The sequence below is a fragment of the Hylobates moloch genome, unplaced genomic scaffold (assembly GCF_009828535.3).
Source record: "Hylobates moloch isolate HMO894 unplaced genomic scaffold, HMol_V3 SCAFFOLD_18, whole genome shotgun sequence".
NCBI classification, from domain to species: Eukaryota; Metazoa; Chordata; class Mammalia; order Primates; family Hylobatidae; genus Hylobates; species Hylobates moloch.
Genome location: NW_026652293.1, coordinates 968590 through 994188, shown reverse-complemented (window position 1 = coordinate 994188; position 25599 = coordinate 968590). Strand labels below are relative to the sequence as shown.

The 25599-nt window shown below is 51.6% G+C and overlaps 1 protein-coding gene across 6 annotated transcripts in view; it reads left to right on the top strand.

Annotated features, from left to right (window-relative positions):
* Nucleotides 1–13003: 13003 nt before the first annotated feature.
* The window catches only part of SSBP3 (single stranded DNA binding protein 3), a 181609-nt gene continuing 169013 nt past the window's right edge, over nt 13004–25599 (top strand). For 3 of the 6 annotated variants that reach the window (XM_032137245.2, XM_032137244.2, XM_032137243.2), the window contains exons 1-4: nt 13670–14115; nt 15137–15209; nt 15430–15491; nt 18106–18190. In XM_032137245.2, coding sequence (XP_031993136.1) covers nt 14060–14115; nt 15137–15209; nt 15430–15491; nt 18106–18190 — 276 coding nt within the window. In that variant the 5' untranslated portion in view covers nt 13670–14059. Of the gene's footprint in view, nt 13080–13669; nt 14116–15136; nt 15210–15429; nt 15492–18105; nt 18191–25599 lie in introns of those variants that run through there. The other 3 variants (XM_058430617.1, XM_058430616.1, XM_032137242.2) reach the window with 3 other exon arrangements.

Genomic DNA, 25599 nt, shown 5'->3' with positions numbered 1-25599 from the left:
AGAGACAGGGTTTCACCATGTTGGTCAGGCTAGTCTTGAACTCCTGACCTCAAATGATCTGCTCACATTGGCCTCCCAAAGTCCTGGGATTATAGGCATGAGCCACCGTGGCCAGCCTCTTTTTTTTTTTTTTTTAAAAAAAAGTAAAAAGAGAATTGAAAAAAAAAAGATAACATTAAGAAAACTAGCACCTTCTGGCTGGGTGTGGTGGCTCAGGCCTGTAATCCCAATACTTTGGGAGGCCGAGGCGGGTGGGTCACGAGGTCAGGAGATTGAGACCATCCTGGCCAACATGGTGAAACCCTGTCTCTGCTAAAAATACAAAAATTAGCTGGGCATGCTGGTGTGTGCCTGTAATCTCAGCTACTCGGGAGGCTGAGGCAGGAAAATCGCTTGAACCCGGGAGGCGGAGGTTGCAGTGAGCCAAGATCGCGCCACTGAACTCCAGCCGGGTGACATAGCAAGACTCTGTCTCAAAAAAAAAAAAAAAAAGAAAACTAGTACCTTTTACCATTTCCTGATCAAACACCAGGCTAGGTACTTGGCCAAGCATTTTATAGGTATTGTCACTTTTATTTTTATTACTTTATTTATTTATTTATTTATCTATTTATTTGAGACAGAGTCTTGCTTTGTTGCCCTGGCTGGAGTGCAGTGGTACAGTCTCGGCTCACTACAACCACTCCCTCCTGCGTTCAAGTGATCTTCCTGTCTCAGCCATCTGAATAGCTGGGACTACAGGTGTACGCCACCATGCCTGGATAATTTTTGTATTTTTTTTTAGTAGAGACGGGGTTTCACCATGTTGGCTAGGCTGGTCTCAAGCTCCTAACCTGAAGTGATCCACCCGCCTCAGCCTCCTAAAGTGCCGTGTTTACAGGCGTGAGCTACCATGCCTGGCCTTATTTTTATTTATTTATTTATTTATTTATTTAGAGATAGAGTCTTGCTCTGTTGCCCAGGCTGAGTGCAGTGGCATGATTTCAGCTCACTGCAACCTCCGCCTCCCGGGTTCAAGCGATTCTCCTGCTCAGCCTCCCTAGTAGCTGGGATTACAGGCATGTGCCACCACGCCCGGCTAATTTTTTTGTATTTAGTAGAGACAGGGTTTCACCATGTTAGTCAAGCTGCTTTCGAACTCCTGACCTCAAGTGATCCACCCGCCTTGGCCTCCCAAAGTGCTGGGATTACAGGTGTGAGCCACCACACCTGGCATTTTTTTTTTTTTTTTTTTAAAAAGAGAGAGAGATGAGGTCTTGCAGGCTGGTTTGTGATCCTCCCATCTCAGCCTCCCAAAGTGCTGGGATTACAGGCATGAGACACCATGCCCAGCCCCCAGAGAAGAAACTTTCAGACAAGCCCCTGAAGAAGTGTGATGGTGACTAGGGTCACACCAAGGCAATGAGTGGCTGGTGTCAGAAACTTTTCCTAGCGCAGATAATTGAAAGAGGCGGTCCTTTGGCCTTGGGGTCCTTCTGTCAGGGAGGGGCACTGAGCAGAGGGTAACAGTGACTCAGGAGCTAGCTGAAGGCATCAGAAACAAGTTGCTGGCCGGGCGCGGTGGCTCACGCCTGTAATCCCAGCACTTTGGGAGGCCAAAGCGGGTGGATCACGAGGTCAGGAGATCGAGACCATCCTGGCTAACACGGTGAAACCTCATCTCTACTAAAAAAAAAAAAATACAAAAAAATTCAGCCGGGCATGGTGGTGGGTGCCTATAGTCCCACCTACTCGGGAGGCTGAGGCAGGAGAATGGCGTGAACCCGGGAGGCAGAGCTTGCAGTGAGCCGAGATCAGGCCACTGGACTCCAGCCTGGGCGACACAGCAAGACCCCATCTAAAAGAAAAAAAAGAAACAAGTTGCTGACTGCCCAGTTTTGCTGTGGGCTGCCCAATGCCTTGCCCTGTTTATAACGGTAATTTGGGGAAGTGGGGGAGTGTGTGTGGGCGACTCTGAGGGTTGGAGCTGAAGGCTTGAAGTTAGGTTTCCTAAACCCACATCAACCTAGGAAACGTTTATGGGAAGGAATGCTGCAGATGGTTTTCTGTGTGTGTGTGTGCATGTGTTCAAGAGAGGCCAGCAGCAACAAAGAGGCAGAACAGTGAGAGAGGGAGAGTGAGAATGAGAGGGACTGAGCAAAGAGGAGAGAGACAAAGAAAGGAAAGGAGAAAGAGAAACAGAAGTCAAAAGATACACAAACAGTAGATGAGGCCAGGAGAGAGGACAAGAGAGGAGGGCAAGAAGGCCGGGTGGGAGAGAGAAAAACAGAAAAGAGAGAATTCATTTGACAAATGCTTGCTGAACACCTACTAAGTGCCAGGTGCCATTCCAGGCATTGAGGATAAAACAAAGGACAAAACAGACAAAATCTCTCTCTTCATGGGTCTTTCCAGTGGGAGAATGGAGAATCTCAGAGAGATGGTAAAAATTCAAAGAAGCCCACAGAAAGAGACTGAGGGACAAGTGTTCAGAAAGACCCAGAGACAGAAATAAGCCAAGACACAGAGACAGAAGAGGCTGAGACATGTAAAGATGCAGAGAGACAGAGGCACAGTAGAGAGATGAGAAGGTGGGAGCCCCAGGAGTGGGAGCAGAGGGCCAGCATTCCAGAGGGGGTGAGAGCCACAGCCCAGGGGCGCTGCTGGAGAAGCTCTTTTCCTGCCAGCCTGCTCAGCGCCACGGCACTAGTGCTCCTGGGTGACCGGTGCTCTCTCATTCCCTCCTCCCAGTGTCCTCTTCAAGCTCCCAATCTAACCACTGCCACTCCCTGTACTCACTGCCCTGGGCTCTCTTGCACTGGGCTGGAAGGATCCTGAGGTGCTCAACAAGCATTTGTTGACTTCAGGAACTACTGCCTCATCATATGGATGGGTAAACTGAGGCCCAGGCTAACAGTTCAGGATGGCTTCCTGGGCCTCCTGGGTTGGAAGCAGTGCCAGATAAAGGACAGAGCATTCAACTGGGAGCTGGGACCCTTATGGCGAGGTGGAGGGTGGGTGCTCTCAGAGGTTTCTGCCGCCTCCACAACTGTGGAGCTTATGAATCATGTGAGAGTAAGTTTTGGAAGAGACCCGTATTTGAGAGCTGGGACTTTGACGTTTGCCGATGTCTGTTTCCGTGGAAACAGGAATCAGAATCAGAGAACGAGCCTGCGAGCTCTGCTCCGGGTGCCCCAGATTGCTAGGGTGAGAGGGCCACTGACTGGCACACTCCATGTGTCATCTGCGTGTCTCTGGAGTCCTCTCAACCCCCAGCACGGGCTGACGGGGGAGGCAAGCAGGGCTGGAGCCCCTGCAGGAGGGGTGGCTAGATGGGAGGTTTTGAACACAGGGCTCCACAGGGGGAATAACCAACCTTTACCGAGCACTCTTTGGGCATCTAGTGCTGACCTCTGCATCCCCACCCATGCAGTGTCGGGCACGCGGATGGAATGGAATGAGTGGCTCAGATGAAGAAACCTTGCCATTTCCAGCACACTCATCCTCAGGATGAAATTACTCTGTTATGCTTTGCCACAAAACATGGATCCTTCATTTATTCGGCACGCATGTAAGCCAAGTACCGGGCAACAGAGGTTAACAGGAACCTGTTCTTGGCATCCCTCAGCGTCCACAGGTGTCCAGGCTGGGTCTTGAGTTCACAGATGCTCATGAATTCCTATGTGAAGCTGCAAGAGCTCCCTGGTCACCTTTCCAGCCTCATCTATCACCACTTCCTCCTGAGCCCCATGTGCACTCCCTGAACCAACCATTGCTCTAACATGTTGGCTGTCTCATGCCTCTGTGCCTTTGTCCATGCCGTTCCCACGGTCTGGGATCCCTTTACCTCTGCTGGCCTGCCTAGCAAACTCCTACTCATCCTTTAAAGCCACAGCTCCAAGCTTGTTTCCCCTGGACAGCCTCATCTCCTAGACTGTGAGTGCCTCGATGGTGCAGGCTGAGTCCCTCCATGTCTGTGTGCCCAGAGAGGTGAAGGCACTTTTCTAACCCTACTGAGGCCACTCTCCTCCCTCTTCTTAGGGACTCCATGCTAGCTTCACCCTCAACCTCCACCTAATTCCTCCAGCCTTGCCCTCTGCATGGACTCCCTGCAATCAGCATTTGTGCAGGTTCTAGTGTCTCCCACTTTCCAGCAAAACACAGCAACACTCTTACCTGTGGGTGCTGGCTGTCTTTTACCCCAAGAGTTATCCACACCTGCTGTCTCCTCTCTCCCTCCCACTCCTCCACTGCATTCTCTCTCTTCTGCCTCCTTTCCACTCCTCCACTGCCGGGGTCTGGCTCCAGCCTCATCACTCCCCTAAAACTGCTCTACGTGGCCGGGCGTGGTGGCTCACGCCTGTAATCCCAGCACTCTGGGAGGCTGAGGTGGGTGGATCACCTGAGGTCAGGAGTTCGAGACCAGCCTGACCAACATCGTGAAACCCCATCTCTACTAAAAATACAAAAATCAGCTGGGCGTGGTGGCAGGTGCCTGTAGTCCCAGTTACTCGGGAGGCTGAGACAGGAGAATTGCTTGAACCCAGAAGGCAGAGGTTACAGTGAGCCGAGATCACGCCACTGCACTACAGCTTGGGAAACAGAGGGAGACTCCGTCTTAAAAAAAAAAAAAAAAGTAATACTGCTCTACACAGGCCAACTGTGCCCTTCACAGAGCTCTTTCCAAAAGCCGTGTTCACGCTCTCTGTTGCTCGGCCACTCTCTCCTGGAAGCGCTGTCTTCCCGGGGCTGCCTCCTCATCTGCGGCTCTGGGTAGACCTCCTTGGTCTCCTTCACTGGCTCCTCCTGCATCAGCCCTGCTGGTAAACCTAGGAGCCTGTCCCTAGCTTCCCCCTGAGAGCACTCATCCATTCCCATTACAGCCAGAGGAAGGAAGGTCACCTCCTTCAGCTGCCTTCCGTGACACCCTCGGGCAGCCTAGCGCCCCTGCACTGTGCCCACGGGGGCCTGTGTGTTCAATCACCACCCTTGTCACGTTGGATCTTGTAGGTACTAATGGAGTCATCTGCTTCCCCACAGGTGACAAACCTCCAGGGAGCAGGGACCACAGCTCTCTTGTTCACACATCCATGCCCCGCATCCGGGACAATCCCCAACAAGCAACGGGCTGTGGAGGGAGACAGGGCCAGATCATGAAGGACCTTGAATCTTTTTGCTGCGGCATCTGGGCTTCATTTTGGATACAATGGGGATTCCCCAAAGAGTTTTAAGTAGGAGCATGACATGGTGAGACCTGTGCCTTAAAAAATCCCTCTGGCTGGGGAAGGGAGGGTGAAGGGGAGTGTTCTGAAGGCAGGGAGAACAGTTAGGGGCTGTGCAACAATTCAGAGCTGGACCCAACCATCTCTACCACACACCATGGGGCCGGTCTCTGCTCCTCCTCTTTCTCACTCCCAGCCAGTGCCAAGCTTGGCCAGCTGGATCTGGTAAACACGGCACCTTCTGTGTGCTCCCCTCACCCGGTAGGAGGGTGTTGGTGCCAGATACAGAAATGGAGATTGACTACAGGAATTGGATGGGGAGAAATAATGAGGCCAGCTCTGGACACATGGACTTTGAGGTACCAGAGAGACAGGCAGATGGAAATGCTCTGTAACCGAACACACATGGCTTTGGGGCTAAGAGAAAGGGTCTGCGTCAGTGGGATGGATTCAGGAGTCATTGTCATTGAAGTTCAGGTGCAATCAGTGCCATGTGAACTTGCCCAAAGAGAGAGAGAAGGTCCAGGACAGAGCCTGAGAGAAGCCCATCTGTCGTAGATTTTACTACTGTTCAGCAAACATTCACTCCCCCTTCCTGCCTCATTGATGCTGGGCTTGGCCACGTGACTTGGGAGCGGATGTGAGGCTTGCGTGAGTTGGCCTGGCCTCTGGAGCTCCTTTTACTCTGGAAGGAACATGCCAGGCAGCCTCTGCCCTTCGGTCTGTGCCCCAGAATGGGAGACCCATGGGACAGACTCAAGCTGTACCCTGAAGCAGAGCTGCCCAGTTGACTGCAGACCTGTGAGTGAGAAATAAATGGCTTTTATTATAAGCCACTGAGATTTGGGGGCTGTGTGTTATGTAACACTGTATCAGCAATAGTTTGACTAATAAAATTTTTAGAGGAGGCTGGAGAAAAAAGAATCCGTTAAAGGATAACAGGAAGAATAGCCCGAGAGGAAGAGGGAAAACCAGGAGAGAGTGGAGCCCTGAAGCTGTGTAAGGAGAGGGTTTCAGGAGCATGGGAACCTCTGATGCTCAGACAGGGGTGTGCTGCGCCATTCTGCACCATGTCCATAAGTCTTTCCCATATATGATGCTTGGGTCATCACCCCTCTCTTTTTAGTTTTTTAAAAAATTGCAGGCCAGGCGCGGTGGCTCGCACCTGTAATCCCAGCACTTTGGGAGGCTGAGGTGGGTGGATCATGAAGTCAGGAGTTTAAGACCAGCCTGGCAAACATGTTGAAACTCTGTCTCTACTAAAAATACAAAAATTAGCTGGGCGTGGTGGCGCGCGCCTGTAATCCCAGCTACCCAGGAGGCTGAGGCAAGAGAATCGCTGGAACCCGGGAGACAGAGGCTGCAGTGAGCTGAGATCTCGCCACTGCACTCCAGCCTGAGTGACACAGCAAGACTCTGTCTCAAAAAAAAAAAAAAAAAATTGCAGTAAAATATATATAACAAAATTTACCATTGTAACTATTTTATAGCGTACACTTCAGTGGCATTGAGTGTATTCACATTATTGTGTAACCAATGGAATCATCATCCATTTCCAGATCTTTTTCATCTTCCCAAACTGAAGCTCTATTATCATTAAACGCTAACTCCCCACTCCCTCCTCCCCCAGGCTCTGGCAACCACCTTTCTACTCTGTCTCTCTGAATTTGACTATTCTAGGTACCTCATATGACCAGAACCGTAGACTATTTGTCCTTTTGGGTCTGGCTGATTTCATTTAGCATATGTCTTCAATGTCATCCATGCTGTAGAATGTATCGGAACTGCATTCCTTTATTATTTATTTAATTTATTTATTTTTTAAATTTTTTTGAGACAGCTTCGTTCTGTCGCCCTGGCTGGAGTGCAGTGGCATGATCTCAGCTCACTGCAATCTCCACCTCCTGGGTTCAAGTGATTCTTCTGCCTCAGCCTCCTGAGTAGCTGGGACTACAGGCACATACCACCATGCCTGGCCGAGGGCAGCTGTCATTCTAAAGAGGTTCCTTTGGGAGGGGCTCTGGTGATTTGACCTGGAGGAAATGAGGCGGGAGTGAAGCCTTTACCTGGGAGAAGAGTGACCAGCAAGAGCAAAGTTTTGGCAAGTGAATGAAAAGAGAGCCATGCTGGTCCCAGGCTGAGGGAACTCAGAGGCTAGGGCACTCTGGTGAGGCGGAGTTGGGAGAGTGGTGGGTGTCACGTTCCTCTCCCCAGCCACCAGGATAGGGCCTTACCTTCTGCTTTTTTTCTTTTGAGACGGAGTCTCGCTCTGTCTCCCAGGCTGGAGTGCAGTGGTGAGATCTCGGCTCACTGCAACCTCCGCCTCCCGTGTTCACGCCTTTCTCCTGCCTCAGCCTCTCCGAGTAGCTGGGACTGTAGGCGCCCACCACCGTGGCCGGCTAATTTTTTGTATTTTTAGTAGAGATGGGGTTTCACCATGTTAGCCAGGAGGGTCTCGATCTCCTGACCTCGTGATCTGCCTGCCTCGGCCTCCCCAAGTGCCGGGATTACAGGCGTGAACCATCGCGCCCGGCAGCCTTCTGCTTTCTTCTACTTCCCAGCGTCCCTGGCTCAAGTGATCCTCCCACCTCCGACTCCCAAAGTGCTGGGATTATAGGCATGAGCCACCATGGCCTGTCAGAGTACTTAAATTCCTTTTTTTTTTTTTTCAAGACGGCGTATTGCTCTGTCGCTCAGGATGGAGTGCAGTGGTGCGAACTCGGCTCACTGCAACCTCCGCCTCCTGGGTTCAAGCGATTCTCCTGCCCCAGCCACCCGAGTAGCTGAGATTACAGGCACATACCACCGTGCCTGGCTTATTTTTCTATTCTTGGTAGAGACGGGGTTTCACCATGTTGGCCGGGCTGGTCTCGAACACTTGACCTCATGATCTGCCCGCCTCGGCAGCCCAAAGTGCTGAGATTACAGGTGTGAGCCACTGTGCCCAGCTCAAATGCTTAAATTCTTAGGAAGGAAATAGGTAGGAAAAAAAAAAAACAAAACAAGGCTGAGCACATAGGTGCTTTCAAATCGAACTAACCCATTCCATACTAACCCATTCCATACTAACCCATTCTATACTAACCCATTCCATACTAACCCATTCCATACTAACCCATCCTATACTAACCCATCCTATACTAACCCATCCTATACTAACCCATTCCATACTAACCCATTCCATACTAACCCATTCTATACTCACCCATTCCATACTCACCCATCCTATACCAACCCATTCCAACCCATTCTATACCAACCCATCCTATACCAACCCATCCTATACCAACCCATCCTATACCAACCCTTCTATACCAACCTATCCTATACTAACCCATTCTATACTAACCCATTCCATACTAACCCATTCCATACTAACCCATTCTATACTAACCCATTCTATACTAACCCATTCCATACTAACCCATTCTATACTAACCCATTCCATACTAACCCATTCCATACTAACCCATTCTATACTAACCCATTCTATACTTTGAAGCCTGGTTTGCTATGGCAAATTGGCTCAGCACAAGTATGTGTCCATTGGAAGACATTTCAAAACACATTTGATTTTAAATTTAAATCCACTTCTTTCTTAGCACCTCTCTGTTCGCTGGCCACGAGTAATCATCTCTTTCAATTTTCGAAACATTTCCCCAATTACTGTCTCCCTTGAGCCCCCAAACACCCATCCCAAGAGGCTACTCTCCATCATCAGAACCTTGGGCTCAGCCAACACTGACTAATAGCCTAGCGGGCGATTCCCCATCACTTACCTTTCTTTGTCCTCCCAGCCTGCCTTTGGCACAGGCGTTAACATCCTCATCGCACAGAGAGGACTCTGAGGCTCGGAGGGGAAGGTCACTTGCCCAAAATCTGCCAGCGAGGCAGTGAAGCCAGGTCTTTGGGTGCTGGATTTTGTATTCCTCCTGTGGAGGCCCCTGTTCCCTCAGGGAAACTTCTGCTAAGCCAGAGCTGACGGGCCCGAAGGTTTTTTTTTTTTTTTTTTTTGAGACAGAGTCTCGCTCTGTCGCCCAGGCTGGAGTGCAGTGGCGCAGTCTCGGCTCACTGCAAGCTCCGCCTCCCGGGTTCACGCCATTCTCCTGCCTCAGCCTCCGAGTAGCTGGGACTACAGGCGCCCGCCACCACGCCCGGCTAATTTTTTTTTTGTATTTTTAGTAGAGACAGGGTTTCACCATGGTCTCGATCTCCTGGCCTCGTGATCCACCCGCCTCGGCCTCCCAAAGTGCTGGGATTACAAGCGTGAGCCACCGCGCCCGGCCGGCCCGAAGGTTTTGATCAGAGGTGTCCCCGTGCAATTCTAGGACTGAGCGTGCTGGGTGCAGAAGCGGGCTGCATACTCAGCTTCCATTGAAACAGCCCCCAGGGGGAGCTTGCATCCATCCTCCTAGCAGCTGTGAGGAGCACTGAAAGAGAGCTTTGAAGCAGGGAAAGGGAACAAGGTCTTCTGGCATCCTTGGCAAGCACAGTCTCCTGGGTTGAGTTCATGGGCCTGAAGTCCCTTTCCTTTAACCACCTCCCTCTGGAGGCCTGGACCCCATCCATCTGGTGCCAGAGCCCAGGATTCCTGCTGCCCCAGTTGCTGGCAGCCAAGAGAGGAAGGAGCAGCCCTTCTAGCCTAAGCTTGGAATTCACCTCTCCGTCTTCACTCCCACCTCAGCTGCATGTCCTGCAACATCTGGTCACCCAGTTCATCTGTCCTTCTGTTCCTTTCACCGTGTTACTGGGCACTGAGGGTGCCCCAGAGAATGATGATCATTCCCTGACCCTAAGGAGTCATATTACCATGGGGAAAATGCACCCCTGAACCACACCCATGCAGTGGGGACATGGAGGGCACGCCTACCCCGAACTGGGAGTTCAGAGGGGGGATCTGGGAAGGCTCTCTGAAGGAGACACTGCCTACCCAGGCTGGATCTGAGAAGTGTTAGTGGGAGTCTGTCACCAGAGGGGCCTTTGGCCAGGGGACTTCACTACAGTGTAAGCTCCACGGAGTAAGGATTTTTGTCTGGTTTATCTCCCAAGGCCTAGAACAGCGTGTGGTATATAGTAGGCGTTCAATAAGCAGGTCCTAAAAGAAAGACGGAAAAGAAAAAAAGGGAGGGAGGGAGGCAAGAGAAGGATGGGGGACAGACAGACAGAGAGAATATGAGTCAGGGTGGATGTGTGAAATGGCATAGCCATTCTGGAAACTGAAAGTACAGAGTTCCAGGTGGCTGTAGCTTAGGAGGGTGTGGCTGAGCCGAGGGAGTGGCCTTATCTAACCCTATTGTTGGTGGTGTCCATTCCTTATCTCCCTACTGGGCCCAGTACTTTGGGGCTGGGGTGAGTTTTCCCTCTCTCTGGGTCCCTGGGGGCTCCTGGTGCCTACACTGAGAGTTAACATACACAGGTATTGAGCCTGCGCTGTGTGCTGGAGATACACAGATAACTCAAACTGAGATCCTACCCTCCCAGTCTGGTGGGGGAGACAGACAGTAAACAAGTGGCTACAACAATGGGGAGAATGAATGGTGCCAGCAAAACGAGATAAGATTGGAGGGACAGAAGGACAGGTTTCGCTCCAGGAGTGAAAAGCAGGGAGGTTTTTGTGGAGGAGATGGCACTGGAGGGAGGGGATGTTAGCCTTAAAGGATGGTAGAAGAAGGGAACTGGGGCAGGAAGCATTCCAGGAAGACAGACTTCAGGCCCAAAGATGTGGCCTGGGGGGGATCCAGAGGGGAAAGGTAGACTGGGGCCTTGAATGCTGTTCATGGGTGTTTGGACTTGCTTCTGATCTGACCACATTTTGGATAATTGTGCCAGCAGCCACATACCTACTTAGGGCTGCTGAGTGGTCCTGCTTCCAGGGAACCCCTCAGCAATCTTCTAGCCAGCAGGGGTGAGGGGTGGCTGAGACATTCTCCCTGCTCTCTCTGCCTGGGCCCTCTCACCATCTCTTTTAGCTCCAACAAGGAATCTACCAACCGTTGTGCAGCTTCGTTGTGTCAAGTTCCAGCAAAGGGCTGACCACAGAGTGCCTGGCAGAGGATCTCTGAACGCTACCCCTCTCTTCTTGCCACATGTTTGGAAAGGAGGTGCTAGTCCTTTTTCCAGGGTGGTGGTGGGGAGAGAAAAATATAGAAGGGAAATCTTAACATTGTAGCACATCAGATTATCAAGAGATACTGTAGCTCTTCTAACCTCTCTTTCCCATTTGACAGATGAAGAAACTGATGCTCAAATAGACATGCTTGTGTTGCAGCCACGAAGTTGATAGGGGCATGGCCAATCTGGTAGAGTCCTGGGTCATACTAAGGCCGGAGAAGGGCAGTGTCTTCTTTTTTTTAGCCGGGACCAAACCCATACTCCTAATTTGTGGGCCTTGCAGACACAAGATGAGTCAGGCTTCTTGTGAGTCAGTCTGTTGACAAGCCATCCCTGGCCATTCCTAGCCCATTCAAAATAGAAGGAAGTCCAGGGGAAGGGTAGGAGCAGGCCAATTTAATTAGTGTGGGCTCTAAGGTACCTTAAGTTAGCCCTATTAAATTAAACCGCCTAGGGGAAAAAATAACTGTAATTATTTCCTTCTCTCCCCTATCCTTGTATTCCAACTCCCAACCTCCATGCTTCCCTCATTCACGAAACAACCTTTAAAATAGGGACTAGAGCACAGACGCCCATAAACTAGGTCTCAGCGTTCCTTTTTTCTGCCCCTTTCCCCTGTGAACGCTGGGTCCTGGAAGGCAGCAGAGTGAGTCCAGAGGTGTCCGCAGGGCCTGGCTGTACTCTAATTTAGGGAGGTTGTTACATTGAGCAGAATATTATTCCAAAAATGCACCCAGAGTCTCCTTCCTGAACCAATGCAGATCCTTTTGCTGCGGGGCATTTCTTTTAAAAGCCCCTTTTCTCTCTTCTACAGATCAAAATAAGCAAACTTTAATGGTAGGGAATTATTGTTTATTTTGTTGAAATCTAGTTCTGAGTTTTCCTACTTGAAACGTGTTTTCCCCAGGACACTGACCTATCCTTTAATTGTTTGGTGCGAGGCATGTTAGGGGGAGGGGCGTTACTTGTTTATTGGAACAGCGCAGTTAAAAAAAAAAAAAAAAATCAACCTAGGCTAACAGTTTCAAGGCTCCCCTAAAGATGTATCCAAACAGGCAGCCAATCAGCGCTTACACAGCTTTTTCTGCTTGACTCTTTTAAAGAGACAGTGCCGACAGTGTTTTAACACATTTAAAGAGATCCGCTCTCTAAAAACAGTCTGAAAATGGGGGAGCCTTCCCCTATTTCGCCGGTATCTGGTCTTAAGAGTCTCTAATGAGGGGCACGCAGTGTGTCTTCTGGGTTCTCGGCGTGGGCAGAAAGGAGTCAGCAGCAAATAGCTGGGTCACTCTGCCAGCCCCCCCCTCAATTTCCCATTGTACACCTGGGTCACTGACAATGGAAGCTTCCCCTCCCCCTACGCCTGACTCTCGTCCCCCAACTCCCCAGTTTAGCTCCATTTATTTGAAGTTTGCAGATTTCTGTGGCGCGCATTCCGCGTCGCGGGCCGCCCAGGTGACGCCCCCCCATCCCCGAGTGGCACCCTTTCCCGTGGAGAAGCCGAGGGGCTAACTTGCCAGGACTGGCAAACCTTGGAAATTTGGGAGAAATCACTCTCCCTCGTCTTAGTTCAAGTCCCCTGTCCCCAGCCCCCCCGGCTCCCCAAAGCACGCCAAGGGCCATTTTCGCGCGGCTCCACTTTGGGGTTTTCCGAAGTATTTTAATGATCTAGTAAAGGAGCAGCCGCGCGCCTCGGCGCCGGCTCGAGCCGCCCAGCTCTCAGCGTGGAGCCCCGCGCCCGGCGCTTGGAAGCCAGACTGGGCGAGAGTGAGGCCCGAGGGCGGGGCGGGTTGGGGGCCGGGCTGGAGTCTGGGGAGGGGGTCGGGGTCGGAGCCTGGGGGAGGACAACCGAGAGGGGAGGGCGAGATAAGGGCTGGGCTGGCGCGGGCCGCGGCGGGGGGCGGGGGGGAGCTGAGGGGCAGATAAGGGAGAGGGACGTGGCGGGAGGGAGCGAGCGGCGACCGCTTGGGGGTCTGCGCCCCCTCCCATCGGACGCTGCCGCAGCGCCCCCCAGCCCCTAGTGGTCCCCGCCGCGGGGAGCGCCGGTCAGATCCCCCTTTTCGCTGGGGCGAGGAAACCAGGGTGCCCCCAGCCCGATCCACGTCGCCCCCCGCCCCGGGGACAGAAAGAGAGGCTCGCGCCCCCGAACGCCCCCAGTTCGCCCGCAGGAGCAGGCAGCGGCTCCGCGGAGGCGGCCGCAGCGGGGACTGCCGCGGCCGGCGCTGTCAGGGCGTCCCACTCGGCCGGCCCGGGCCCGCCCCCGCGTGCGCCGATTGGCCGAGGCGACCATCCATCGCGGGACGTTGCCGCCCGCCTCGCTCCCTCGCCCGGGTAGCCACGTTCGGTTGAGCTCCAAGTAGACCAGCGGCGGCGGCGGCGGCGACAGCGGTGCTAGAGGCGCAGAGGGCGGCGCAGGCGGAGCCGGGCGGGCGCGCGAGCGAGCGGAGAGCGGGCGGCCGTGCGGGCGGCGGCGGCGGCGGCACCCCAGGCCGAGCCGGCGCGGAAGGAGTTCCAGGGCGATGGGGCCGCGGCCGGGGCTGACGCTTTGACAGCTGGAAAGAGCGCGGAGCCAGCGCCTGGGGGGGGAGGGAGGGGAGCGCGGCGAGGAGAGCGCCAGCGAGCGAGAGAGCGAGCGAGCGCCGGGGAGGGGGCCGGGAGCGAGGGGCAGCTCGGGAGAGCCGGAGCGGTAGCGGCGGCGGCGGCGGCGGCGGCGGCGGCGAGGCTCGGCGCCCTCTTCCCTGTAAACCATGTTTGCCAAAGGCAAAGGCTCGGCGGTGCCCTCGGACGGGCAGGCTCGGGAAAAGTAAGCCCTATTTTGCAAGTGGCGGCCGCGCCGCCGCCGGGCTGCGGGCGGGCGGTGGGAGGCAGGTGGGCGGGCGGGCGGGGGCCGGAGGCTGCTGCGCCCTCGGGTACCCGGGTCCAGGCGCCGCCTGCCTGGCCCCTTCCCCGAGGCCGCGGCGGGCGGCGTGGGAGAGCCCATTGTTGGGAGCCGGCGGAGGTTGAGCGATCGGGGAAGCGGCGGCGGGGGGAGCCGCCGGAGGGGGTACTTGGTGGCCGTGGCGCGGGCCGGGCGCGGGGGCCCGCGGTGAGTGGTGGGCGAGGTCCCGCCAGCGAGCTTGAACGCTCTCCCCAGCCGGGCGCTCGCCGCGGTGGCCGCACTTTGCCCACCGGGCGCGGGCAGGGGGCGCGTGGCTTCTGCAGCCCCGAAGCCTCCTTTTGTCCGCCCGCGGCGTGAGGAGTGCGTGCCGGGGGCTTTGTTCGGCCGGGAGCGCTCTCCCTTCCCTGCCCTCGGCTTCGTCACCGGCTCCGCGTCCTCGGACGCCGGGCTGGGCAGCGACGGTGGCGCCGGCTTGGCCCCAGGCTTGGGGCACAGTTGTTTGGGGGGAGGTGACGAGGGTGGCGCTTTGCTGCCCTCTCCAGAGCGCGCCAAGCACCCGGCGTCCAGGGTCGAGTCTCCTCGGACCTGCAAAGCTGGCGAGAGCGTAGCAAGGAATGGGGTCGGGAAAGGCAAGGTGGCTGTGGGGTCGAGTGGCTCGCGAGTTTGAGGAACCTAGGTGGGTTTGCCCGCGACGCCACTTGCAAGTTCAAGTTTGGGGGCTGCTCTCCATCCCTCACTGCTTGAGGTAACGCGATCCCTGGTCCCCACCCCCTAACTGTTCGCACCTGGCGGCCCTGTTTGGGGTGAGCTAGCTGCTTACCTCTGGTCGGGGCCACAATGGGACGGCGCAGACAGGGCTCGAAGCCTGCTGGCAAGGTCCTGGAGAGCGCCGGTGGGATCTGACGCCTTTTCCTCTCTCTCTCTTTGCCCCCTGCCCACTTTCCAGGTTAGCTTTATACGTCTACGAATATTTACTGCACGTAGGAGCACAGAAATCTGCACAGACCTTCTTATCGGAGGTGAGTGGGACTCCCCCCAGCATCCAGTTTCTTGACACCCCCCCTCCCCACTATTCTTAGAGCCTTTGTTTTCGGGAGCAGCCACCGTGGCCACCATTTTGAATTTTTATCACCTTTTGGCATTTATTGTTAGTTGGTCTTCCCAGCCTTTTGGCTCTGAGAAGCCCCCAGCCCGCCCGGTCTCTGCTCCTCTAAGCTGCCTCTGCTCTTATCTTTCCAGATTCGATGGGAAAAAAACATCACGTTGGGAGAACCGCCTGGGTTTTTGCACTCGTGGTGGTGGTAAGTTTGTGTGATAGTTTTGCATGTGTGTTTGTTTTGTTCTGAGCCCTGGGTCCAAGTGAACAAAGAAGGGAGGCCTGGAGCAGGCCCTCCGCCCTGTGGCCCTCCGCGTTGCACAGAGCGGGGCACCTCGAGGCACTCCGGCCCAGCTGGCCAAGGAGGAAAAGGGCAGAAGAGGATGTTACCTAAAGTTCTGGGGGAAAAACGACAAAACCGTCTGTGGTGTTGGGGATAGAAACTCCTTCCTTTTACATCTCATTCTGGGGCTCTAGGCGGGGGGTTTGAAAAAACATTGGATGATTTTTGTCAATTCTGCATGTTGCTTTAATTAGAGGAGTGGGGGTGGGGCGGCGTGGAGGGGATACCAGGTCTATTTTACAACTAGCCTGTCCCTTCCTTTTTCTCCTCGGAACTCACAAACTTAAGAGAGGACATTTACCGGGACTTTTTCCAGGCACCCTGAGAAAAAGCAAGAAAGGGTTGCCACTTCCTTTAAAGATACTGATTCAGACTGACTGGTCCTTCCTTTCCTCTGGGCGCTCCTTGCCCCCCCTCCCCCACTAAAACCACAAAGTGTTGTTTTACGCAGAACTTTAACTGGTCAGAGTTGACCTCACAGTGTCTGCAGTTAGGGGCTCCCACTCTCTGTGACTCTCTAACCAGGCCTCTGTGTCCTTTGGGTGTGGGGCCACCGCAGGTCTGGTCTCTGTGTTGGGTATACGACAGCCAAGAGGGAGCTTAGGGTCAGCCGGAGCCAGTTGCCCTAAGTATATGACCCGGGTGTTTTGTGGGACTGACTGGTGGAGTCTCTGACATCCTTTTGAAAAAGGAAAGAAAGCAGAGTGGCTTTTGATATTTTGATGAAGTTCAGCAAAACGGTGTGTCCTGTCTGCTGTCGTTGGGATCTTAGCGGGTTTACCTGCCAGCTCAGGTTACTGTTTTAAGTCTCTTAGAACAGCAGGAGGATGAAGTGTCTGTTCTAACTTGTGCAGAGAAAATGAGTTTTTAATTACTTCTGCCAACCTCGGAACTGCCGGTCTTGGAGGCATTTGTGTGGCGGAAGGATTCCACCTGTAGGAGTGGGTGATAGGCTGTCTGTGGCTGTTTTTGGAGGGAGTGTGTGGATGGGGTTGGCAGCTCTGATCGGCTTGGATCTTGTAGAAACTTAGGTTTATGATTGAAGGTTCCTTAGGCTTATGAGTGAAGGGGCCGGGGAATTTGTAGTGTTAGAAACCTTTAACGTGTGGAGGAGGTAATCAGATGTGTACGGTTCCAGAAGACAGAAAGGAATGTTCTCTAGCCCCCCTCTGCAGCTAGTAGAAGTCCTGATTTTCCTGTTATATCCAGAATCTCCTGAAACTTCTCCATCCTTGTCTCAGCCGCAGGAACGTAGAGTCTGTTGTGTTAGGCCCGGGCGGTGGTGGCTTCGAGTGGCTGTGGTACTGTTTGGTAGATGGTTTGTGCGATTTGACACTGAGCAAATGACCCAGACACTCTCGAGCGGGAGGAAGCAGTGGAGCTTGTCCGGTGAGGGGCAGGCTGCATTATTCACACCTTGAGTGAGATGCTCGTCTGATGACTTGCAGAGCTGGCTGTTCGTGACGAGGACAAGAGCATTGGACCAGGAGTCGGACTTTGGTTTTGGGGCCCACTTTATTACCCTTTAAGCTTCTTCTGTCCCTGGGCCTCGGGCTCCTGATTTGGAGAGTTTCTTAGGTCCCTTGTTAATGTCAGTGACAATTCCGTGTTTGAATAGGGCTTTATTGGTTGACATAGAACTTGTATGTCTGTTCTCGTTTTAATACAGAATGTTGGAGTGACCATACAAAATCTTTAGTGGGGGATGAGGCAGGCATTTCTAGGCCTGCTTTCTTCTTTCCCTTTGCTGACAGGTGCTTCTGTGAAGAGGGCCCTCTGCTGCAATGTGAAAGGACTGGATACTTGGTGGTCCATGACCTGTCCTTTGCCTAACTGATTTGTGCTTTTTGGTGCATGGAGAGAGGAGTGGTTCTTGCATTAGAATTCCTTGAGGGAGGGCTTGGGTGGGAGTGGGGTGAGGTGTGGGCTCTGGGATTAAGAACCTGTAAAGTTCCTATTGCCAGAGTCTCCCAAATTGCTGCATATATGAATCATAGTTGTGTTCTGACTTTGGCACTTGAACCTTTTTTAGGATATGCAGCCATTTTGGTTTGGGTGGTAAAAAGGAAACAGATGAGAACAGTATGGATTCTCGTCCGCACTGGCGCTCGTCCTCCTGGGGCATCCATGAGTAGGTTCTGCTAACCCCTTTGAGCTTCAGTTGCTCCCTGTGTAAAGTGGAGAGGAAATTGCCCACCTTACAGTATATGGTAGACACAAGTAATACGGGTGTGAGGCATCCGGCACGAAGTAGGTATTTGATATATAAGAACTGTTACTGCCATTACTAATGGCTGGCTCGCCAGAAGAAGTTGGACGTGTTTTGTTTTCTAGGCTGTTTGCCCAGTGAGAGCTGATAAGGTGGGATTGAGCCTTTGGGAGACCTAGTACTGTTAGCGCCATGCATTGTGCACTTGCCGTTGTATACACAAGTAATAATTAGTAACCTGACCTTATTTTATTTTCCTCCTTGCAGTGTATTTTGGGACCTTTACTGTGCAGCTCCTGAAAGGAGAGACACTTGTGAACATTCAAGTGAAGCAAAAGCCTTTCATGATTATGTGAGTAACACATTTTTAATCCTAGCAATAATTATAGGGTTGGATAGCTCTAACTTCTCTAGTACGAAAAGCAAATACACAGCCAGTTGGCAGTGGTCTTTATTTGCTCCTTGCCTTTCTTTCTGTTCCCCTGCCCACCTCTCTGCAGCCCTCCCAATGGTACCCTTCTCCAGCAGTGTTCTAACTTGGTGAACGGTGTTTCATAATGCTGTAATTGTGCAAAATGGTGTCGATATCTATCCGGAGAATTAAATGGTGTTGTACAGGACTCAGAACTATGTGAGACTTATGTTAAGAGTGGACAGTTAGCTGAGAGGGGACTAAGCCTCTTTAGTGTTGGTTTAAGAAGAAATTGTAACAAACAAAAGCCAATAGGAAACTTGTATTTTGGAGTTGAGTGAGAATTTGGTGGAATGGACTCTCTTGCTCTACTTTCCAGAGAGCGATCTTTCAAATTATGGGGTGTGTGTGTGTGTGTGTGTGTGTGTGTGTGTTTGGTGTGGGTGGGCTCATACTGTATCTGCTAAGATGATTTGTACTCTGAGATCCTCAGCTAGTTCATAATCTTGTGGCCAAAATATTCTTGTGAAGATAGTTAACATCATCAGATTGTAGTTCTTTCTACCCTGTTACTCACTTTCTACCTGGATGAGTTTCTTAAGATTTATGAAATTACGAGAGAGTTGTCTGCCATCTATTCATCTCCCATAGCAGTCCCCTTCAGGAAAAACAAACAAACATGGGTTTCAAACCTGGGTTGGAGTCACACTTGATGATCTGATGAAATGGGTTAGGATCTGTCTTGGGGAGATGGAAGAGGATGTGTCTGAAGGTCTTCCAAAGCCTCTGTTTAGTTCTCCTTGCTAGTCCTGTAGACAGTTAAGCATGTCCATATAGCAGGTGATCTAATGGCCTTGCTCTTCTGCGTGCAGTGGGTAGGAATGGTCCTGGGAAACCATGGGTCCTTGGGAGTTGGTTTGCTGAACATCGTTGGGTCCTACCTGCTTGGCCCAGCCATCTGAGTTCCCTGCATGTGGAGGTGGAAATTGGCTAGGAGACCAGACCCATCTGGTTGTTTCACAAGTGGTCAAATCCCATGATCACCAATGTCTTCATGGTGAAAATTTCTCCTGTAATATGAGGAGTTAGAGACTCAGGTGGTGGCCCACTGGTTTTGAGAATGTTCAATGTGATGCAATTTTGTTGTGAATGAAAAGTTAATGTTCTTGGAATGTAATGCTGAGGAAATTGAGCAGTTCTTGTGCCCTCTTCAGGGCTGAAGAAGAGAAGCTGATGAATGGTACTTCTGGTCTGGTAAACTTACATGGTCATGAAAGGGAGAGGTCACCGGTTCACTTATGATGTGGTTCTTCTGGGAAAATCTCATGGTGATGATAAGGTTTCCTGACCTGGATGTTCAGGGAGGCCAAGAGGTACACAGCCATATAAAAATAGTTGGTGAATTTGACCTTTCTACCTAGTAAAAATCTCTGCATGGTTTTTTTCCTAAACCTGTGAACAGCCAACACTGTTGCTAGTTTTTGACTACTATGCAAATTGTTTCATTTTAGAATCTGGGGATGGGTGGGTGTGTCTATTTCAGTCTTTTGATGTAGTATAGCTATGCTATTTTTTTGCCTGTACCTTTCAGAGAAGTTAATGATTTTAACCAAGTTCGGTGCTCTATAAATTTGAGAGTCTTTGGCAACTTGTGGTGTAGTCTCCCATTCTTGAAACAATATGGCGGCCGTGAAAGTTTGCACATGGGTTTGCTTTCAGTAATTTGCTGAGGAATGGCGGTAGAATTGTATAGAGATCACTGAGGTTGGCGTTGACATTTAGAAGATGCTACTAAGAGATGAGGTCACCCTCATTGAGGCCTACACTTCATATGTGTGGGGTGTAAAAACCTTTTTTCCTGAATTGGGCTCCACCTGGTATCATGTGGCCTGAGAGTCAGAGCATGTGGGAGGAGGGATGGAGTGATGAATGGGGATTATGAAGGAGTTACGGGGTAGCATTGAGTTGGAGGGGTGACAGCAGAGAAACAAGTGGAAAACTAAGAAGAACTTGAGAAAATTAGGAAGAGGAACCCACTTTTCTCTTTGTCTTTCTCAAGTCTTCATCTAGTTTCTCCCTTCTTGTGGCTACAGTCTAGTTAACCTTCATTCTTTCTTGCTAGAATGATTGCAGTAGCTTCTTGCTGACTCCTTTCTCTTGCCTGGAATGCATGCCTCTCTTACCCATTCAGATCCTATTCATCTTTTAAGACCTCCTTCTTGGAGGAATTATGAGATAGTTTTCTGCATTCTCTGATCACCACTTCATCTCCATATCTATAAAAACCACCTATACAAAGCCTCTGTTGGCAGCTTTCCATGTGCCAGGCCACTCTGCTAACTGCTGTGGGTTCAGTCCCTCATATCCTGCCAGAGACCCGATGAAAGAAGGCTTGTCATTCACTCCATTTTGCAGATGAGGCAGCTGAGGCACACAGCGGTTAATTCCCAGCCGGGAAGTGGTAGTTAGAATGCACACACATGGAGTCATGACAGACTCTGGAATGGGTGTTTCTAACACCACCTGGCTTGGCCCTGCAGGCCCATGGCAAGTACCATTTGTTAGTACTATTCCACCTAACTTCTCACTTAGGGTTGTCTTTCTGGCGACAGCCTATTAATTTTTTCCATGGTTGAGACCGTGAACTATTCATCTCTGTAGCTCCCACAGTACCTTCCATGTAGCAGGCACACGTGCTGATTGTATGAAGGAGTTAGGTAAGAATGAGCAAGTCACTTGGGGTCAGTGAGCCTTGGCTGGTGTTCGTTTAGAGACATAATTGTTGCGGGTGCTCTTGAACAAGGTGATTTTGAAGTCAATTAACTAGTTGCCTTAACTCCTTTTTAGAAAATCAAATAGAGTGTAAATAAGTGTCTGTTGACTGACCTTCTGTTTTCTATCAAGGAGATCCAGAGATTCTCAGGGTGTGGGGAGTTTGTGCAGCCCGGATACCAAACCCGTCTTCGGTGGGTAGGAAGTGCTCACAGAGGCAACGGGAGCATTGGGGGAACTCATGTCTGGAGTGGACTTTTCTGATAAATTGGTTTGCATTAAATCCGAAGAGGTCCCCCGGGTCATGGGAGGAGGGTCACGGTCCCATTGTAATTTCCTTGCCGTTACGCTCAGACCAGAGCGGTGCATCTCAGAGTGTTGACAAAAGCCCATGGGATCCCATTGGGGCATCTCTTTGGGTTCTCTTAGACACTGTTGTCTGGGTCCTGACCTTTTGTAGAGTGGACACTTTGAGCTGCATGAGGGTCTCTTACTGTGTGCCCAGTGGTGTCCTGGCCACCTTCTCCGCTTCGACTTTTCTCCAGGGTGGACCTGCAGGGAAGTGTCTTTGGTGCCTTCTCAAACAACAAGCAATCCTTTTTCTTCATGTGGTAGCTAATTTTGTGTTTTCCTTTTGGTGTCAAGAAATGAGTGGCCTTTGAGCCAAAGAGACTAGAGAATAGCGATGGATTCTTACACCACACATACCTGCTGTACTTTTTTATAACGTGTTTTCATGTGTGTGATTGTGGCTGGGCTTTGCAGCTGCCTTGTCGGTTGGGTTTTGTTATAAAATCTCACTCCCATTTTACAGATGAGGAAACTGAACCCTAGAGTTTAGGTGGCTTGTCCAAGGGCAGGCAGCCAGGTGTTGGCAGAGCTGAGACTAGAAATCCTCCATCTTTCTAGTTCTGCCTCTCAGCTTTTATTGACACTTACTTGATAGAGAATCCCTGCAAAACAGAGGGGAGGTATTTGCAGTTGACCTGAAGCATACCTGGCACCGGGTATGCTGGTTGGTGCCCCCCGACATGTTCACTGAAGAAATGAACTTAACAGAATTGAACGGAAGCCCCCGCGAGGTGAATTGCGGAGTCACTGGCAGAGGCGAGACCTGAACTCTGGGAAGGGGGTTTGTTGTGGTGCAGCGGCTCTTAACCTCTGGCAGGGAAAATATGATAAAAGCTATGGACAGTATTTCCAGAAAGCCCTCATAAAGGGGACTTTGTGCATGGTTTCAGGAGGTTCATGGACAGCTGCTCCAACCCCAGGCCCCTCTGATTCCCAGTGAAGAACGTTGGGAGTGAAATGGACATGGAGTTCCATGACCTTGATGAATTTTCCTTCCTTGCCTCAGTTTCCTTCCTCTGAAGACCTGAGTTCCCTTTCATCTTGGCTGTTGTGTGCTCCACCTCAGTGAGGCTGGCTCCCTGGCCCTGCCCTCTCACCCCAGCAAGACACTGCTGACTCCTGCCTCAGCAGAGGGGAGACTTTGCCTTGAGGAGGATTGGTTAAAGTAGGAAAGTGCCCCAGAGTCGTGGGCGTGGGCAGGCGCTGAGGTATTTGTGGCTGTGTGGCAGGGGTCCAGCGTCCTTGGTGGGTTTGAAATAGCAAAGTGATATTTGAGAGGGCTCTCCTTGGATGTGCTGAGCTGAGGTTCCTGCCAGGCAGGGAGTGTCCATGCCTGCCAGAACCCTTTTGGGGGAGGGGGACGAGAGGGTGGCAGTGCAGGCTGGAATAGGTGGAGAAGGCCTGCAGCTGGGCTGCAGAGAGCTGGGGGAGTGTGCTGCCCTGTGATAAGCCAGGCTAGCTATCTGCCCAGAGGTCCTGGCAAGTTCACGGCGTTGCCTTTGGCTCTGACCCTTGGCACCCTTGTGTGGCAGATTAAAAACACAAAACACACACACTTTTTTTTCCCTTCTCCCCCATTCCCCTTGGAGCATAGGCTTTGGGTTGCGGCCCCTCTTTAAGCTCCCGCCCTGTTTTCTGCAATTCCTCTTAACCCCAGAGGCTGCCAGACTCCTCCATCGGTAGCTAATTAAACATTAAATGAGAAACTGGAGTTGCATTTTGCCAGAACCCGAGCAGTGCAGCCACCTTAATGGGTTTCGAGTGGCGGCAAGACCCCAGATTGCAAATCCTTGCCCTTTATTTCAAGGCAGGAGGTGGGGCGGGGGGAGTGGTGGGGACCCAAACAAAGTTTTTGGCAGTGGTCACTTCATTTGAACTCCCGGACCAGCAGTGTGCACCAGCCTTTCGCATAATGCCATCTTTGTTAGCTAAGCATTTGCAAACTTGGACCAAGAGTTAGCTCTGTGCCAGACAGCACTCAGAGGGAGCTGGGAGACACCCAGCTCTCCCCACAGTTCCTTAGGTCGTCTCTATTTTGTGAGGGAGGCAGGGTCTCGAGTGGGGAACCCCAGTCAAGGGTGCCTGGCCCCCTTCCCACGGTCTCCCTGCCTCTGTGTGTGAGTGCGTGTGGTTAAGCCTTAACAGGGAGAAGTGGCAGGGAGGTGTGTGTGCTTGGGGGTCTGTCAGCCAAGATAACAGAAATGTTACACTAGCTGTAGCCTTTATAATCGTGTCTGAGGGTTTAGAGTATTTAGAAAAATTAATCTTTTTTAGCCTGGTAATAATTCTGACCACGGCACAAGTGCATTAGACGATTCACATAAACTTCTTTAATACATGTTGCTGGGAGCTCTTAGAGCAAATAGACAATCATGATTGTTTGTTTTTGATTCGCTGGGGTAATGGGTTTTTTTTTGTTTTGTTTCGTTTTGTTTTTCTGAGATGGAGTCTCACTCTGTCACCCAGGCTGGAGTGCAATGGCGCGATCTCGGCTCACTGCAACCTCCGCCTCCCGGGTTCAAGTGATTCTCCTGCCTCAGCCTCCTGAGTAGCTGGGATTACAGGCACGTGCCACCACACCCAGCTAATTTTTTGTATTTTTAGTAGAGACGGGGTTTCGCCATCTTGGCCAGGCTGGTCTCGAACTCCTGACATTGTGATCTGACTGCCTCAGCCTCCCAAAGTGCTGGGATTGCTGGCGTGAGCCACCGTGCCTGGCCGGTAATGGGGTTTTTTGTAGCCTTGGCAAGATGAGTTTTAGCAATGTTTCTGTCTGTGTTCTGCATTTCTTTTCCTGGGTTTTGAATCCTCTGAATTTTAAAGGGTTTGGGTTCTGACTGGTGGCTTGGACTCCCATGTGAATTCTAGTCTCCACTCTGTCATTTCTTGGCTGGAAATGGTCAGGGATCCTCATTTCCTGCCTGGGAGCCTCAGTTTTCCCATCTGTAGAATGGGGGAATGCTGATTCCTTTGCATAGTGGTTGTGAGGATTAAGTAATATAGTCCAGTCATCCGTTAGTATCCAGGGAGGATTGATTCTAAGCCCCCCACCGCCCGTCCCTGCTGTCATGTCTCACCCCTGCCACCCCCTCAAGGGGCAGAGCTGGCAGTCCTGTCACAGACTGGTACTGATAAATGTGTCCCTGAGATGTCTGTGCCTCTTATCTGTATTGGGCAGAATGGTCCTGTCCCACTCCTGCGTGTGGCCACTGCATGGCTAAATGGTAAGGCCCAGAGGGCATGCAGCTTGGCATCAGTAGGAATCTAGATTTGCATTTCAGCTTCATGTCCTTGTTAGCTGTGGGGGCCTTCGTTTCTCAAGGTCCATCTCTTTACTGTAAAATAGGCTCAAGGGTTGTCCTGGCGCAGCCCACCATGGGGACGGCCTTGAGAGAGGCATGGAAAGCTGTCCAGGGAAAGTTGGTTATGCTGTGAAATCTTGTGTCATTGTTAACGGGGATGAAATGAGGAGGCTTGCACTGTTCTCTTTGGTATGTATCCTGCCCTGGCAGGTGCTCAGACTGTGCCTGATTTTTTTTATCGTATGAGGGAATCGCCTTTTATTGTATGTGGGAATCCCTCAAAAGGGATTCCCACATATAATAAAAAAAGAAAAAGGAGCCTTAAGGAGAGAGTGAGCTTGAGAAGGGAAGTGTCAGCCATGGCAGGTCCATGGGAAGCTGGTTCTGGCCACGTTGGCTTCTTTTTCTTTTGACTTCCTGGGGTGACCCTGAGGCCTTGATCAGTCGGCCCCCAGACCAGGAGAATAAGACACTACCGCATTTTGAGGTTACCAAGCTCCTACTATGCTCACTGTCTAGTTGAAGAGACAGGTGCAGTCCAAGATGAGATGTGGGCTTAAAAAGAATTGTGTGGAATGATCTTGTTTTTCTAAGAGACCAAGATACAGTCAGTGTGGAGTTGGGGGGGGTGCGGTGGGGGGAGGTAAACAGTCCCACCCCTGTGTTGTAATGAAATATATATTTATCCTAGATATAAATAGCAGGATTGCAGGTGATGGAACTGGAGGTCACCTAGTGTCTTTCAAGTAGCTAAAGAAACACGCCCAGAGGGAAAGGTGCCCTGTGTGAAGTTTCCAGTAGAACTCAAACCTGCAAGCCTCATCAGTAGTCCAGGATGCTTTCTTTCCTTTGCCTTGTTGCAGTTACAAGCTGTGCAAACATGGGCCCCTTAAGTAACCTCTGAGCCTCAACTTCCTTGGGTGG